Source organism: Coregonus lavaretus (assembly GCF_964263955.1).
Source record: "Coregonus lavaretus genome assembly, chromosome: 4".
Classification (NCBI taxonomy): domain Eukaryota; kingdom Metazoa; phylum Chordata; class Actinopteri; order Salmoniformes; family Salmonidae; genus Coregonus; species Coregonus lavaretus.
Window position 1 is genome coordinate 5520199 of NC_139991.1, and position 17506 is coordinate 5537704.

The 17506-nt window shown below is 43.1% G+C and overlaps 1 protein-coding gene across 2 annotated transcripts; it reads right to left on the minus strand.

Annotated features, from left to right (window-relative positions):
* Positions 1–1313: 1313 nt before the first annotated feature.
* LOC311128052 (eukaryotic translation initiation factor 4 gamma 2-like) lies at positions 1314–8612 on the minus strand. Of its 2 annotated transcripts, none has more exons than XM_084160001.1 (21): positions 8422–8612; positions 7473–7583; positions 7239–7304; positions 7028–7153; positions 6707–6809; positions 6471–6602; positions 6258–6324; positions 6021–6172; positions 5827–5937; positions 5561–5743; positions 5330–5465; positions 5075–5238; positions 4859–4966; positions 4613–4741; positions 4411–4515; positions 4091–4306; positions 3691–3949; positions 3383–3587; positions 3068–3276; positions 2826–2947; positions 1314–2669 (listed from the first exon to the last, which is right to left on the minus strand). In XM_084160001.1, the coding sequence occupies exons 8-21, from the start codon at positions 6102–6104 to the stop codon at positions 2604–2606; spliced, it is 2097 nt and encodes a 698-aa protein (XP_084016127.1). In that variant the 5' UTR covers positions 6105–6172; positions 6258–6324; positions 6471–6602; positions 6707–6809; positions 7028–7153; positions 7239–7304; positions 7473–7583; positions 8422–8612; the 3' UTR covers positions 1314–2603. The 2 variants fall into 2 exon arrangements, with proteins under 2 accessions (XP_084016127.1, XP_084016126.1); XM_084160000.1 differs by having other exon boundaries at positions 4847–4966; positions 8422–8590.
* Positions 8613–17506: the final 8894 nt, after the last annotated feature.

Here is a 17506-nt window from a genome sequence, read left to right on the forward strand (position 1 = left end):
AGAAACTAGGCCCTCAATGGAATGAGTTTGACACCCCTGTTGTAGAGGTTTGCTCAGAGTTGTCACTGTGTTGGTAGCATAAACATGGTTCTGAATATGGGTACCAGTGTAGTTCTGTTAAGTGCAGATTTACATTTACATTTTAGTCATTTAGCAGACGCTCTTATCCAGAGCGACTTACAGGAGCAATTAGGGTTAAGTGCCTTGCTCAAGGGCACATCGACAGATTTTTCACCTAGTCGGCTCGGGGATTAGAACCAGCGACCTTTCGGTTACTGGCACAACGCTCTTAACCACTAAGCTACCTGCTAAATCTAAGAATTATAAAAGCTCGTAAGGAAATGGGACTATATAAGTAAAGTGAACAACTAGGCCTTGGCTATAGTCTAAAGTGCATTGCAAATACTCATCAAAAGTCTGGTGAATACCCCCAGCCCACTAAATACACTGAAGATCCAGTGCCTTATTTAGCTGTGGACATGCTGTATTAACATACAACTGTCTTCCCCAAAAATGCTACAGTACTATAATTAAGCAATAATGCCCGAGGGGGAGTGGTATATGGCCAATGTCCATGGCTAAGTGCTGTTCTTCCGCACGACACAACGTGGAATGCCTGGACACAGCCCTTAGCTGTGGTATATTGGCCATATACCACAAACCCCCGAGGTGCCTTTTTGCAATTATAAACTGGATAACAACGTAATTAGAGCAGAAAAATATGTTTTGTCATACCCATGGTATACAATCTGATATACCACAGCTGTCAGCATTCAGGGCTCAAACCACCCACTTCATAATGCTGCTTCACATCCATCCTTTGCAACCTACTTCAATAAGCAAGTTTATCTCTAACCATAATTTCTTACAAAATGCATATCATGTGTTCTCTAAAAGGATCAGTCCATTGCAATAAAACCTTTCAGTATTGGAATGGCCTGATAAATAATGGTGTGACAATGCTATATTAAGGCAAGAATTCCTTAAACATACGTAAAAATGTATGCACACATGACTAAGTCGCTTTGGATAAAAGCGTCTGCTAAATGGCATATTATAAACAAAAATCTAAACAAAGTTCACGTCCATGATAACAGGAATATCTGTAATTGTTGGGCATTCCTCTGAGGCCTGCCAAGAAACAGAGGAAGTGTTATTGAGAGCTTGCCTTGGCCACTGGGGAGTTATACATAGCAACCATGCACTAATGCAGTAGTTACAGCATGTTGTGAAACATATTCAATGGACTGTTGCTCCTCTTGGGCTCACACATACCTGAATCTTGATGAAATATTACACAGGACAAGTCTATGTGAACTCAAGTGTTTAACTTTATTTGAAAGTTAAGCAATAGTGGTACACAAGAACATTCTTAACACTTACTGTAAGGTTCTGTAACACTTATAGAAAGTTGTACTGTATAGAGTTATACCTCGTGATTTCATCAGATCATAATAAGTTGAGAATAATTTTTTTTCCATAAAAACTATCAATAAATATCTAGATCAGACATTATGGCAAACAGGCTTCAAATTTTCACATGAGGGGGGCAGAGTTAAAGTGTAATAAAACCAAATTATTATTCACCAATTAAAACATGTTAAAAACTCATGTTGCACTTCTGCGTAGTTTAAAAATTGTTGCATGAGAACAGACCATGTGTGAGTTCGTTTTGCATGGGCCGATGCCCCCGGTGGGCTAGTTAACAAATTTTAGACCATTCCATTGGTCCTAAGTGAAATCCCCACCCACCCGGGGCACCGAGCCATGCAAAACCAACTCACCCATTGTTTGGTAGTTCCCTGTAAAGAAATTAGGAATTCAAGTATCACAATGTTTGACAGATACAGAGGGAGGTACACAGCAAAGAGGGTTGATAAATTAACAAGGCCGCATAATTTCATCTCTCCCAGGTGATGTGCCACACATCCACAAAAAGCACTTAAAAAAGGGCTGAATTTGAATTCTTACAATCAGGATATTATTGTGCAAGTAAAAGTTGTTTTTATTACAGACTTATGCATTAGTCCAGACTAAGCGTTTATTTGAATTGGGGACATGAAGTAATTCAAACCCAGCACATGAAGCCCATAATGAGGAGGTAGAAACACAAGCAAATATAAACCATTAATGTTATGGTAACCAATGATTACAGTTGAGGATTCTTTATAACAATCAAGAGATGAGTGAATATTGCAACGACTCACGTATGACGTTGAGCAAAGTGCATCTCTACAGTGTTGCTAATTGGTAAAAAAAAAAAGAGCATAGAATTCAGCAGCAGGAACAAGGCCCTTGCAATTCAATTGTCTTGAAGAAAAACCAAGGTCTAGATTCAAAGCTGCTAATACCATTGATCTTAAAAAGGGGCTCTTAAAACAGATGGCAAACCATTATACGCTTAAGCGCTAGAAAAGAGCCAAAAAGGGGGAAAAAAACGTAACATGCATTGGCTTAACATGGCCAAAAACTTGATAGCGGAATGAAATGTTGCAGTGGTTAGGTATGCATATCATAATGGGATAGGGGAGATGGGGAAGGAAACAAAAAAAGCAGTATTATATCAATAGCGTTTTTGCACCATAAGGCTTTTGGCTGGTTCTTCAGTCAGCTTCCTCCTCAGACTCCTCTTCCTCAGCAGTCTCCAGCCAGGTCAGCCACTGGTTCACCTTCACAGGGAGAGAGAACATACAATGAGCCCAAAACAGAGATGCACCACAGACATGGGTAATACATTTATAGCCTAATAAAAAAAGCCAGTTTGGTATGCACCTGCAATGGTGTGAGTTGCAATACACATTATCTGGGAGTATAAATCTATTTACCTGGAATAATGCTTTTCCCTTTCCAGGAAACTCTTGAGTTATGTCTTCTTTCCATGCAAGGAAGGCTTCTTCTTCAATGATTTCCATATCGTAGAAGTGGACAAAATAGCGCAGTAACATGCCTAGAGAGAAATAATCTATATTTAAAAACATGTTTTGAACAAAAACAAGACCCTTCGAGGTAAATGTGTTTGCATTCAAATTGATCCAAGTAATAATTTGGGCCTGTGACCCGTACGTACCTTTAGGGAAAGCGTTAGCGTTGCAGTGGACCTGCAGTGCATAGAGGGCACTGACTTGCAGGTCCTGGTGATCATGCAGGAACTTCTGCATCACTGGCTTGAAGGCCAGCAGCAGCAGCTTCTCCTGGTCCAGCTGTTCTTTAGTGGGGGCTGATAACTGGTCTTCTTCCTCACTGGCATTTATCTCTTGGGCAATGTACTGCAAGAAACTGGGTGGGGGGGGGGGGGGGGGGGGGATTTAGACCAAGTCTTAACATAAGTCATCTCAAGATGCATACCCACTCCGCAATGTGGGCATTGGCCCTTTCCCCATACCTGGTCATGAGGATGTTGACGAAGCCCTTGTCAGTGTGGAGCTTGGGGGAGATATTGTCCTTGATCCACTTGTAGATGGACTGGGGAGAAGGGTCTGCTTTGATCTGCTTCAGCAGTTCCTTTTCCAGCTTCATGAGAGGGAATAAGAAGCTCAGGCCTTTGCCCTCCAAGATTTCCAGCATGCGATCCTTGTTTTGGTCGATTTCTGCAGATGTGAGTTTTGGCAAATGTAAAAATCACAACAATCATGTTCAAATGTGAAAACATGAGAGCTTTCTAGGCTAAGGTTTGAGGAGATGTTGACATACCAGGCAGCATCTTCTGCATGTTGACCTTGCTTTGCTGGAATAGATCAGTGAGCCACTCGCGGTCCTTCAGCTTGGCAGTCTGTTGCAGACAAAGCAGGAAGAGGGGGAAGTGGGTGCCGTTCTCCAGAGGGTGGGCTAGCTCATCCATGCTCACCAGCTCTGCGATGATGGCTCGCGCCGCAAACTGGGCCAGGTAGGACTTCACAAGAGGAACGTCCACTTCGATCTTGGGACACTGGTCCAGAACACTGAGGAAAGCCTGTTTAAAAAAAAAAATTAAATTTTTTTTTTTAAAAAAATTAAAAAATAAAGAGGCATGTGGTGAGTAAATTCACTGAACAGTACACCCTTTGATATCTTACAACAAAAGCTCTTCCTTTGCCATGACTGGAAGACTGACCTGCATGAAGCTCTCCCCAGTAACAAGGCCCTCGGTGCGGAGTGTGTGGATCAAGGTGCTGGCGTGCTCCTTGTCTTCGTCTGGGCAGTCAAGAGAACAGATCACGATCTTGCTCAACATCTCAGGCAGGAAGTGTTTGGGAGCCTTCATCTCTCTTACACCTTTCACAGCTTCATCAATGTTTTTGCTGTTCAGGTAATCAGTCACTATGGTCTCCTGATAAGATATAATATGGACAAAGACTGTTAGCTTTCAAATTTCCTCTGTGGGGCAAAAAGTATAACTTGAGAGAGTGGCTGAGATAGTGAAGTGGAACATACGGTCATCTTAAGCAACTCTTCCTTTGCAGGAGGCGGTTTCTTGGTGGTCTTTGGAGGTTTTTCCTGAATTGGAGGAGGGTTGGTTTTCAGACCAAGTAGAGGAGGCTGAGAAATGATAAGACCGTTTAGAGTGGGCACAGACTTTAGATAAGCATAAACCCCAGCTGAATGCTATAAAAGCGGTATGCGTGTTTGTTTTTACCTGTCCCAGTGGTGGCGTTTGAGTGCGTGGAGGTTGAGCACTTGGAGGAATCATTGTTGGTATCTGCGGCTGCAACTTTGGCACTTGGTTTGTGTTGAGAAGGAATGACTGTGCTGGCCTTAGACTGATCTAAGAGGGGGAATAGAGGGTATTATGCATCGTTCTCATCTCTTGCATTAAAGTATTTTGGCTTGTTGCCTGTGCAAACGGTGGTTTAAAAGAGTGGGTATCTACCAGGTGTTGTACCTCATCAGCGTTGAGCGATCCTTTCTTGATGAAACGCGGTGCCATGTCCTTAGACTGAGCCTGATGTTGCTGTGAGTGATTCTGGTTCTGGAAAATTGGATTCTGCCCCTGAGAAATGTTTGAAATTACTTTGGATGCAATGCCATATCCATCAAGATTTGAGCAGTTCAAGAACACTAAAAAACTACTGCTTTTAGTAAAGGGTACAACTTTTACCTGGTTAGATTTGATGAAGGGCTTGCCTCCCATCTCGAACTGAGACTGGGTAGCAGGGGCTGTGTGCCCACTGTGGCCGTTGAAGAGTGGGTTGGTGCGGTGACGGCCCATGGTGGGCGAATACCGGTCCTGAATCACTCCAGGGCCTGTGCCGATTCCACTCCCTAGTAGCCAGGACACACGTTAAATGTTGGACAACAGGACTCGAGAGACAGCAATAAGCTCAAACTACTCAAGAGCATGTCATGGATGTACCTGGCATCTGTCCAAACATATCCGCCAACCCTCCAAGAGTTTCCCTGTCAAGTTTCATCCTAGGCATGAAGGGCCCCTCCAAAAAGAAGTCAGTCCTCATTCCCTGGGCCATTGGTGGAATAAAAACACCCAAATCCTGCAAGACACAAAGCAGACATGTATTAAGACACGCCGTGGCATTACAGATTCATAAGATTTGTCTGCACTTAACACAAAGAATGGTTAACTAACTTTTACTGCTTCCTGACGAATCTGGTTCATCGTCTTTGGTCCATTATCGATAAAAGCTTTGCGAGCCACCCAATTGTTCTCTCGCAACTCCACTGAATCCTGCACTAGGAAACGAATCCTTGCCGGCAAGTCCTTGTTGTTCATTAAGGATTTCATACGGCCAAAGTACTGATCCATTAAAGACTGCAAGAGAAACCAATTAGTCATGCCCAAATGGAAAATAATATTAAGATACTAGATAAAATGACTCAAGAGTATATGCTTACCCTAGCCTTTTCATGATCGAGTCTAGGCCCCACTGTTCTCATTATCTGACAGAGGCACTCCAAATCTTCCCCCATATCCTTAAGTTGGACTCTCTTCTTCTTTTCCAAAAGCTGAAATAAAAGACGCAAGATTAGTTAACATGCATTTCATATGGTTTAACTATATGAAAACTGTGCTAATGTATTAGACTTACTGTTTTGATGCACTTATGAAGGATAGATTCATGGATAAGATCGAGTTTGCCAAGTTCCCCAATGAATTTGATATTGCCCAGCATCTTAAACTTGGCAATGGCATGCTGCTCCTCTTCCTCAGAGGTAAGAGGGTTGTCATGTTTGTCATAGACTGAGGGAATAGAAAAGAGCAACGGTTAACACAGTCAACCACACAGGGCACAGAACATAGGCACATTTTTCAAATGTTTACTCACTTTCAACATTTCTGGCACGGTTCTCAAATTCATCTTGAAGCTTAGAAATCAAAAGTCTCCTGAATGTCTGCAAAACACACATTGTTGCCAAATGAAAAGATTAGATGGGGGAAAACACCAAAACGAGATTAATCACATTGTTGTTTAACCTTGTGATACCATTGTCTATAATGGTAGTAATCAATTTTTGATGAGGATGACAAAGACGCTTACGGTGCTTTGTTTTTGTGACGTTTGGATCTCTGGCGATGGGCCGTCAAAGTTCGGTGCGTCCTCTGCCAAGCGCAGACATAGCTGTGCATAAAGCGAACTATACTTGGGCTCTTCAAGGGCTTTGTCAACAATCTGTTTGAAAAGGGGTGATGTACACTGAACAATATAGCCATTTTCCACTCGATCAATAATAAACATGAATGCACACAGAGCTGAGAAATAGATGTTTAAATTACCAGCAAGATTACTCCTTTTAGGACGAGTTTTGAATCTACGCCCACATTCAGGAGCTCAAGGCATAGCTTGTCAAACTTCTCGGGGGTCAGTTTATTAAGTATGCTGAGGATGGAAAGAATAGGAAACATAAGATGAAAAATACTTCATTTTGAAGACACAAGGCATTATCTTGTGTTAGAAAATAGCACCACTGTAACACATATTCACTGAAATCAGCAGACTTGCAAATGAACCAATGATATCGGATAGCTTTTCTATGTGGTGCAACCAGCTTACAAGATTATATTTGTCTTTGTCACAATTTATTAAGGGATACATACCCTCTCACTTTCCTGAAGATTGCATCATGTCGTTCTTTTTCATTGGAGGCATTGGCATCTCGTCTAGTGCTTCGTGAAGGAACCCATCTCTGAACGCTAGATCCTGGGGCTTTCCCCAGGAACTCGCTGCAATTAACAACAGCATTAGTGACATCTGAAGTAAGAATGTTTTGAGTAACATTAAGTTGTGGTAAAATGGCTTGAATAGTACCTGTTGCCGACAGTCTTGGGATGGTGTTGAGAGGCACCCCTACCTCCTCCCCCACCCGAAGAAGCACTGTGGAACAAATATTATTTACTTGATGAATAATGTGAACAAAAGGACATAGTTAGGACTATTAAAGCTATAATCTATTCTACACTATGTCAAGGATATCAGTAGGAAGTAAAACGACGACCCATGAGAAATAAGTTGCATTTAGACTGAAACAAATTACAATCTTACCTGAAACGAGAAGCACCCCCTTCTGCAATCACACTCTCCACTTTGGCGGCTTGACAACAATGAATTCACGAAAATAATAATATTCAAAGGGTGGGGGTAGGCAAAAGCGACCTGAAGAAAGAAAAGCCTTTTTACAGTACAAAGTAAATTAAGAATACATTGACGCATGGCATACACTTCCTGCTCCAGCATAGAGCTAGAATACAGCACAAAGCTAGCTAACGTTAGCTAGTTTCACTCGAAGCTACACATCCTTTGTTGTAAATGGCTAGTAGCTAACGTTAGGCTAGCTAGCTATATCTGACTCATTTAGCTAACTTGCCTAGCTAGACACAATTTGACAAGTACATTGTAATGCTGAGATTCCGAATCAATGTCATGGTTAACTTAGCCATCCCATGGCTGTTTTGATCAAACGTGGTATCAGTTTATTAATAATAACTAACGTTAACTAGTTAGCTAATTAAAGCTACCGGTAGCTAGCTCATCATTTCCTCAATACCTGTTGGATGTGGTGGATTAGTTAGCTACGTTAGCTGGCTAGCTAGTTAGCAAGCAGTCATATCACCTTCAACATTATTATTGTCAGCTGTCTTGTGATACGATATCAACATTTACTAAGCTTATTAGCTAGCAAGGTAGCTGCTATCGTTCTTTTAAATGAAAATAACAATATGCCGGTTCTGTGTGGCAAGTGCTTAATATTAGTTGTATATTCCCAATGGCAGGACGCCATTTTCTGCTAATGTGTCGAGATAAATTGTAGTTAAAATGCTAGTTAGCTTATAGCCTGCTAACCAGTTAGCATACGCACGAAACGCCACATTGCATGGAACGCTAGTGGCTAGCTAGCTAGGCTAACATTCGGAAGCCATTTTAGAACGGTTAACGTTAACCGGCTAGCTAGCCAAACCTAAAGTTAAATGCTGACAAGATTTAACGATCATACCTTCACCGAAGGAACGTCAGTTTTGTAGGTTGTGTGGTTTCCAAATATGAGAAATAAAAATATAGAAGGAGGGGACCCTGTTTGGTCGTGATTAAATGGAAATACTTAAATAAAAAAAGCAGTGCGTTCCAGGGCCAAACCTCGCACCGGTGAGAAGAATGCTGACTGTAATCTACGTCATGCGTTGATGGGACTTTATTTGCTGGGCTGCCAGCCTTTGTATCTCACGTAAAACCGCATCAAATACTCCCCCACATATTTTTTTTTTTCAATCCCTAAAGAAAATAAATATGTAACGTCAGTTTACTGGGGGAAATAAATGCATTATGCATTTATGTGTTGTATTCCTGGACTGAATTCATAAACTGCACACTCTCGCTTTGAATTGTTATAAAGCCTTTTATCTAATTCCTAATAGTGTCTGAAAAAAAAATACAATATTTATTTTGTTTTTTCTATTCTATTTATTTGTGTCTGAGCTATTGTAAATGTGAGTATGTGTTTTTATATAATTATTAGTTGCAATATCTGGATTTTAAAAAATTGTATAGCGGCTTATTCATTTTATTTTTTACCATCTCATTGACATCAATTCAAGTAATATAGAGAGGCTCCTCCTCTACAGGCAGATGGTAACCCATCTGTGGTGGTCTCCCATGGTTAAACCCCTTGTCATTCAGTTTCTGTAAAGCCATGGGTAGTATAAGTCTCACTGGCCCGATTATCAGAGAGCCAAAGTGCACAGGATGTCGACCCAGACAATGTGCTCATTTGCCAGTGCAGTACATTGATTGACTGGGGGTCTGGTGCCTCCAGGCAGTATGTTTAGATTTAGGAGGCTCACTGACACATCTCTGATAAAAGTAAAAGAGAATATCGGTTTCATGTAGCCTATTGTTGTGAGTTCTTAGGGATTCAACTTGATTCAGTGGGCTATTTTACGATTGTCCTGAATTTCAGTATTCACATTCAGTGATTTCAAAACATTAACACTATTTGATTTACAGTTCAGTGCAGTGTACAGAACGTTCTGCTCTGAGATTTCACAATAGTCATAATGAACTGAGAGGAGGGCCAGACTATGTTGCTGAAAGAAGTTCCTGGAACTGTGTCTTAACATTTTGTCAAGTGACGCAGTATGCTTGTTGACACTGTTGATCACATTGCTCATGTGGTCATGTTGAGTCAGATCCTCATGCCTCCGGTAAATGGCTACCGGTGCTCAGGTTTCTTTCTCTACCACCCACATCATACAGTTTGTGACTTATTCAGTGGCTATACCTCAAAGCCCTCCACCAGGGGCTGAAACTTTAATCAATCTTTCTCTTGTCAATGTGTCTATTGGTTTTATGTACTTTCTTGTGTTTGTCAAGGTTCATTAGATTACATTTTATTTTATTTTTTTCACCTTTATTTAACCAGGTAAGCCAGTTGAGAACAAGTTCTCATTTACAACTGCGACCTGGCCAAGATAAAGCAAAGCAGTGCGATAAAAACAACAACACAGAGTTACATATGGGGTAAAAAAAAACATAAGGTCATAAAATACAACAGAAAATATATATACAGTGTGTGCAAATGTAGCAAGTTATGGAGGTAAGGCAATAAATAGGCTATAGTGCAAAATAATTACAATTAGTATTAACACTGGAATGCTAGATGTGCAAGAGATTATGTGCAAATAGAGATACTGGGGTGCAAAAGAGCAAAATAAATAACAATATAGGGATGAGGTAGTTGGGTGGGCTAATTTCAGATGGGCTGTGTACATGTGCAGTGATCGGTAAGGTGCTCTGACAACTGATGCTTAAAGTTAGTGAGGGAGATAAGAGTCTCCAGCTTCAGAGACATCATGGTCGGTTAGAATTTTAAGCACTATGTGTAATCTGCTTTCTAAACAACTGGGCACAGATGTGAATTCAACATCTATTTCACCTCAGTTCCACGTAGATTTCATTGAAATGACGTGGAAACAATGTTGATTCAACCAGTGTGTGCCCAGTGGGATGGCGCATAGCCCTGTATAAAGGATTTAATTATCAAGGAAGTTCACTGAGCATTGTGTTTCTCCCAAGTATTTTACTTTTGGAAGCAGAGGTTCATGAGGCCGGCATAACACAAGGCTAGACACATTTCATTCTGCCAGTCTGTACCTGTCTGTCTCTCTTGTAGTGTGTCATCAGCCCAGCCCCATGGTCAGCCACAGTAGGCATTAGGCAATGCCAGGACTGAATACACAGACAATGATAGATACATTTAAGGTTTCTTATGCTTACTGGCAATCATTAACATTGAGCAGGAAGTTACTTTTACTACATATATTCTGCTAATTAAATTGCACTCCTGTCAGTGGTGATGCTGCCTTCAAGCATGTCTATTGAAAGCAATCGCATCAGGTATTAAATTGTGCTGATATGAAACATCTGAAATGTATGGTAGACAGGAATACCTTGACACAGTACCCGGAGGTTCTGGGGAAATGAAATCAGTTTAATCAGATATTGTCTATGTTAGATACTACTGCACTGTTGGAGCTAGGAACACAAGCATTTCGCTACACCCGCAATAACATCTGCTAAATTTGTGTATGTGACCAATGAAATTTGATTTGATTTGATTATATCCACACTGACAGACTTGCTTGACATCTGCCAAGTTTAGCTATTTCCCTCTCTGATGAAAAGCCCATTATTTCCAGTCTTGATATATTCCTCAATGGAAGCACAATGGCGCTATCAGGGTTGGGTAGGTTACTTTATAAATGTAATCCGTTACAGTTACTAGTTGCCTGTCCAAAATAGCAATCAATAACGTAATTTTTGGATTAACCAAACTCAGTAACATAATATTTTTGAATACTTTCTCCATTAAGAGGCATTAGAAGAAGACAAAAAGGATCCATCAAAGACATTTGGTGTGTCATCATAGTGGTCTGTGATTGGTGGTCATCATTTGGTTTGTCATCATAGTGGTCTCTGACTTGTGGTCTGACTTGCTCAGGTGGAACAAACTTAAACTTACATATTTTGTCAATGCTGAATTGAATGCCATCAAGAAAACAGAAAGGCGTCATAACGTTTTTTGTTGTTGTTGCAAACATCCTTTCTGAATTTAAAAGTAATCCAATAAGTAATCATCTAGGTTTTCAAAAGTATCTGTAATCGGATTACAATATTTGTGCTGGTAACGTAACTGATTACAGTTACAGTTTTTTTGTAATCAGATTACATGAGAGGATTGTGAGCTAATACCTTTGTGAAGGAATTCTTGTACATTTAGTTTTTTTGTAATTCAAGACAATGACCAATGCACATCACACTAACATGTTTAACTCTTGTAGGTAGTTTAGAGAACCTTTCAAATTCTGGACCGTGACTATGGTCAATAGGCCCGAAATTCCTTTGTCACTGTGGAAGCTGGCTGCTTCATGGTCAGTTCTTATTATCCACTCAAGTCCACTTCTTTACCTCTCATTGTGGAGGTTGTATAGACTTTCCCTCACATTTCTACAGGCAGCTGTGTGACTGTAAGGCTTTCTTAAATCATTAATCACAGGGAAATAGACCAGCTGTCTGGCTGTGGGCGCCCACTGCTGCTAATAAGGCCCAAAGTGATACCATCAGAAGACCATTTGTATAAGCTTGTTGCAAGTGAGTTTACAGTAGGCCCTATGTACGTACTGTTTGTGTGCGCCAGTGCCTGTGCCAGTGAGTGTGAGTATCAGCAGGTTTTAGTTTGGGGTCTTCAATATACAGTAGCTATTTACAGTACGAGAACTGCCTTGCTGCCCTCTTTTATATGCATTTGTCATTTTAACAGCGCTTACGTATCAGCAAATATATTACTGTCTGTGACTTTTCCTGGTGCGTTGTCATTTCAGTTTCATATGCAACCTCCCACACTAGAGTGACCAGGGGGGGTTATACTTCATTAAACATGCAGGAAGGCCAGGGCTCAGCACTTAGCAGCTCTAATAATTTCACTCACACATTGCTGCCTTGACGGTTTTGGACAAATGAAAGACAAATGGAAGTCTTTTCAATGCATATCTCCAATGAAGAATGCAGCATAAGCATAGCAAAGGTTTGTGAGTCTAGAAATGTATAAATATTTATGAATCATAAATGATAGGTAACGTAATATCTTACTCTTAGTCATATTTATCTGAGCTTCTATGTCTGTTAGAATGTTAGGCTATCAGTACTCAATATTTCTGATAGGCTATTAGTACTCAATATTTCTGTCAAGGACTCAGATTATTTACTTGCTGTATTACAAATGACCAGTAGATGGTGCTGATGAGCTCTTTATGATTTGGAGCCTCTGCTAGTTTCTCTTCTCTACCTCACATGCACATGGAGTGTTCATATAAACAAGTGCTATAAAGCTGCAAGATGTGCCAGGAATCCAGCCTAACACTTTGAGTGACTAAGTAGATTACCTATGCATATAGCTGTCAGTTTTTTTTAGGAGTTGTTTAGTCAAGTGACTAAACAAACGGTATGATCAAATCCTAGTGTAAAGTGAACTAATTTACATTTACGTCATTTAGCAGACGCTCTTATCCAGAGCGACTTACAAATTGGTGCATTCACCCTATAGCCAGTGGGATAACCACTTTACAAAAAAAATTGTTTAGGGGGGGGGGTGGGCGGCGGGGTAGAAGGATTAGTTTATCCTATCCCAGGTATTCCTTAAAGAGGTGGGGTTTCAAATGTATGACACCCCAGTGTGGTTAATTGGGGATGGATTGTTTGAGTGTTGCAGTATGGGACCCCTTTGGAGGACTGAGGCACACTGGTTGATGACTGATAGGCAGGCTCTCTGACAAGCTGCACTCTGAGAGATGGAGGTCCATTCTCCACAGTAAATGCCTGTCAACCACCTGACAGAGTGACCCATCTTACCCGTGTCACTACACTTACATCCCCCTAAAGTTATTCATCTGTGGAAAACTCACTTCTCCCAATATTTAGGTTCAATAGCCCTTGAGGATGTCATCATATTTCAGAGGGAATCGCTGCAAATTCTGAAATGATCCATGATCTGTGAATAATAGGCAAACAAAATTTTCTGTTTAGGTATAGTTGACTGTACCCAAGAATTAGAAACACTGTAATGCCAGCTGATGTGAATTGTTAATTCCCAGCTGTGTTGTAGTTTAAAAAACGGAGCTCCAAATGTTGCATAAAAGTGATTAATTTCAATCAAATCATAATGAGTGTCCCCTAATGTGTAAAGAGCAAGGTACTTTTAGTTTAGCTGTAGTCCTGATACGCAGGAGTGGCAAGAAAGTATTGGTTACAGACAGACAAAAACCTTGACCCTACTCAAATGACCCATTGTTATGCCACTGTATAACATTCCCAACCAAATCCCTCAGGTTTAGTGAGACAAATGGGCGTCAGATTGGTGGTGCCAAATGACTTTGGCATGCAGGGAGGTGTCCTGTCAGGACTGAGCGATGTGGGTGCTTTATCTTCCACTCTGATACACACTATGAATTAAAGCCTGATTAAAGGACTGGCCAATCTAAACAGGCCAAGTCACCTGGGCCAGCTGGCCTTGGGAGAGAAAAGCACACAGGGGAATACGTTTTTCATTGTAAAACTTTTAAACATAGAATGTGGTTGTAATACAGTAATGTGTTGTAGGCTAGATTGGTTGATTTACAGTTTTGTTTTCTTGATCCCCTTTCAATATTTAGATGGACTTCATTGTCTTTAGAACTTTAATAGATGCTAATAGGAGACTGTAATCCCCTGATGTACACATGCTGACATGAAGAGAAATGTGTCCACCATCTCCGTCCACCAGAACTCAATACTTGGCCGTCAAGTGGTGTTTGATGGATATTAGTTGTGGACTGAATCTTATGACATACCCTAAACTCTAGGTATTGATCGAGAGAGGGCTTGCAGCCATGTGTGGAATACTAATACTGAAAGCAGTCTGACTCACTGACTGAACATACTGTACTGTACTTTATGTGATTTCTAGCCATATTCATATTCAAATGAATACTGAAGTCATGTAGCGGACATTCTCAGGGGTTTGGACTGACCGATTTTGTGTTTCAGAATAGAAACGAATATGCTCTTCTTGTTACATTTACGGCATTTTGCAGACACTTATCCAGAGTACATTATTTTTTAATTTTTCATACTGGCCCCCCGTGGGAACCGAACCCACAACCCTGGCATTGCAAACGCCATGCTCTAACAACTGAGCTACATCCCTGCCGGCCATTCCCTCCCCTACCCAGGACCAATTGTGCACCGCCCCACGGGTCTCCCGGTCACGGCCGGCTACGACAGAGCCTGGATTCGAACCAGGATCTCTAGTGGCACAGCTAGCACTGCAATGCAGTGCCTTAGACCACTGCGCCACTCGGGAGGTCACTGAGGGCAGTACAGCTGTTCATAATGCACTATTTCAATAAATACTTTCTCGCTACACTCACTATTGTGAAGACATTTACAAATGTTTGAGCACAGACCAAGTAAATATGTTTATCTGAATTTAAAATCCACAATGAAGTCTGAGACATCCTCACTGGAGAGAGTTATGCTGGGGTTTTCAATAGGTGGCCTTGGATGAAGATTTAAAAAGGACTGTCGAGGCTTTGTGAGGCATTGTCTGGGGCAAGAAGAATGCAGGCACACACAGCAGAGAATCGAAATGAAATGCTTGCGTGTGTCACGATCGTTGAGAGACGGATCAGACCAAGGTGCAGCGTGAAAAGTGTACATATTTACCGGTAGTCAACTCAATAAACATAACAAAACAAGAAACAGCGTAACGTGAAGTCCTCAGGCTATACACATACAAGCCTAGACACGGAACAAGATCCCACAACTACGGTAGGCAAACAGGCTACTTAAGTATGATCCCCAATCAGAGACAACGAGCGACAGCTGTCTCTGATTGGGAATCACACCCGGCCAAACATAGAAATACAATACCTAGAACATAAACATAGAATTTCTAGCATAGATTCTCGTGACAGTCCGCTCCACCGGTGCCCAGTTCAGCTCCGGTCAGTGGATCCGCTGACCGGAGCTGAACTGGGCACTGGTGGAGCGGACTGCTCTGGCTCCGGAGTGGAGCAGCTGACCGGTGCTGGACCAGGCACCGGTGGAACGGGCACGGGCCGTGCCAGACTGGAGACACGCACCACAGGTCTGGTGCGAGGAGCAGGAACGGGCCGAGCCGGACTGGGGACACGCACCACTGGTCTGGTGCGAGGAGCAGGAACGGGCCGGGCCGGACTGGGGACACGCACCACTGGTCTGGTGCGAGGAGCAGGCACGGGCCGGGCCAGACTGGAGACGCGCACCACTGGCCTGGTGCGGGGAGCAGGTACGGGGCATACCGGGCTGGCGACAGGCACCCCTGGTTTGGTGTGAGGAGCTGGCACGGGCCGTACCGGACTGGATACACGCACCACTGGTTTGGTGCGGGGAGCAGGAACGGGGCGTACCGGACTGTGGAGGCGCACTGGAGGTCTGGCGCGTAGAGCTGGCACAACCCGTCCTGGCTGGATGCCCACTTCCGCACAGTGTGTGGCGTTAGCACAGGACGCACTGGGCTGTGCACGCACACTGGCGATACAGTACGTAGAACTGGCGCAGGATATGCTGGACCGAGGAGGCGTACTGAAGACCAGGAGCGTTGAGCCGGCACAACCCGTCCTGGCTGGATGCCCATTTTCGCACGGCACGTGCGTGGCGCTAGCACAGGACGCACCGGACTGTGCCGGCGCACTGGCGACACACTGCGTAGCTCCGCATAACACGGAGCCTGCACGGTCACACGCTTCCTAGCGTGACTACGGGGAGTTGGCTCTGCTCTGAACCCTGGTTCCGCCAACCACCCCGTGTGCCCCCCCAAAATTATCTTGGGGCTGCTTCCCGGGCTTTCTTCCTGACCGAGTCCTTTTGGGTCGCCGTTTCCCCTCTCCTGCCTGGGCTTCCTCCTTCGCCCAGGGTCCTTTACCCGCAAATATCTCCTCCCAAGACCACATCTTCCCCACCTGTGTCCAGGGTGTTTGCTCCTTCTGGGCACGCTGCTTGGTCCGTTGGTGGTGGGATCTTCTGTCACGAACGTTGAGAGACGGGTCAGACCAAGGTGCAGCGTGAAAAGCGTACATATTTATTCAACTCAATAAACATAACAAAACAAGAAACAGCGTAACGTGAAGTCCTCAGGCTATACACATACAAGCCTAGACACAGAACAAGATCCCGCAACTACGGTAGGCAAACAGGCTACTTAAGTATGATCCCCAATCAGAGACAACGAGCGACAGCTGTCTCTGATTGGGAATCACACCCGGCCAAACATAGAAATAAAATACCTGTCACACCCTGGCTCGGGGACTCTATATGTTGAGCCAGGGTGTGTGCATTCTATTTGTTCGTTTTCTATGTTGGGTATTCTAGTTGTTCTGTTTCTATGTTTGCCTGTATGACTCCCAATCAGAGGCAACGAGTGTCAGCTGTCGGCTGGTTGTCTCTGATTGGGAGCCATATTTAATCTGTATGTTTTCCTTTGGGTGTTGTGGGTTTTTGTTCCGTGTTGGTATGTTAACCGTTGGACTTCACGAGTCGTGTTTTGTTTGTATTTAGAAACTTTAATTAAATAAAGTCATGTTTGTATCACACGCTGCGCCTTGGTCTACTTCGCTACTAGACGACCGTGACAGAAAAACCCACCGTAAAAGGACCAAGCAGCGTGTCCAGGAGCAGGCAGACTGGACAAGAGAGGAGCAGCGGCGTCAGCAGTGCCATCGTCGGACGGACGAGAGGCACCCCCAATAATTTTTTAGGGGGGGGCACACGTCATGGGCGACTGGGCAGCAGGAGGCTGCCACAGGGCGTATTGGGCGATTTGGAGAGGAGGCCACCAGGTTAAGGGGGCTACTGGCGAAGAGGGAGCAGGAGTTAATGTTGCAGAGGATGGAGCTATTAGAGGCGATTAGGGAAAGGGTGAGAAATGAGGCACGGCGAGAGGAACTCGGTAGGCAGCTGAGGGAGCGGAGGGTTATGATGAAACCCAGTCCCGCTCCTCACACCAAGCAAGT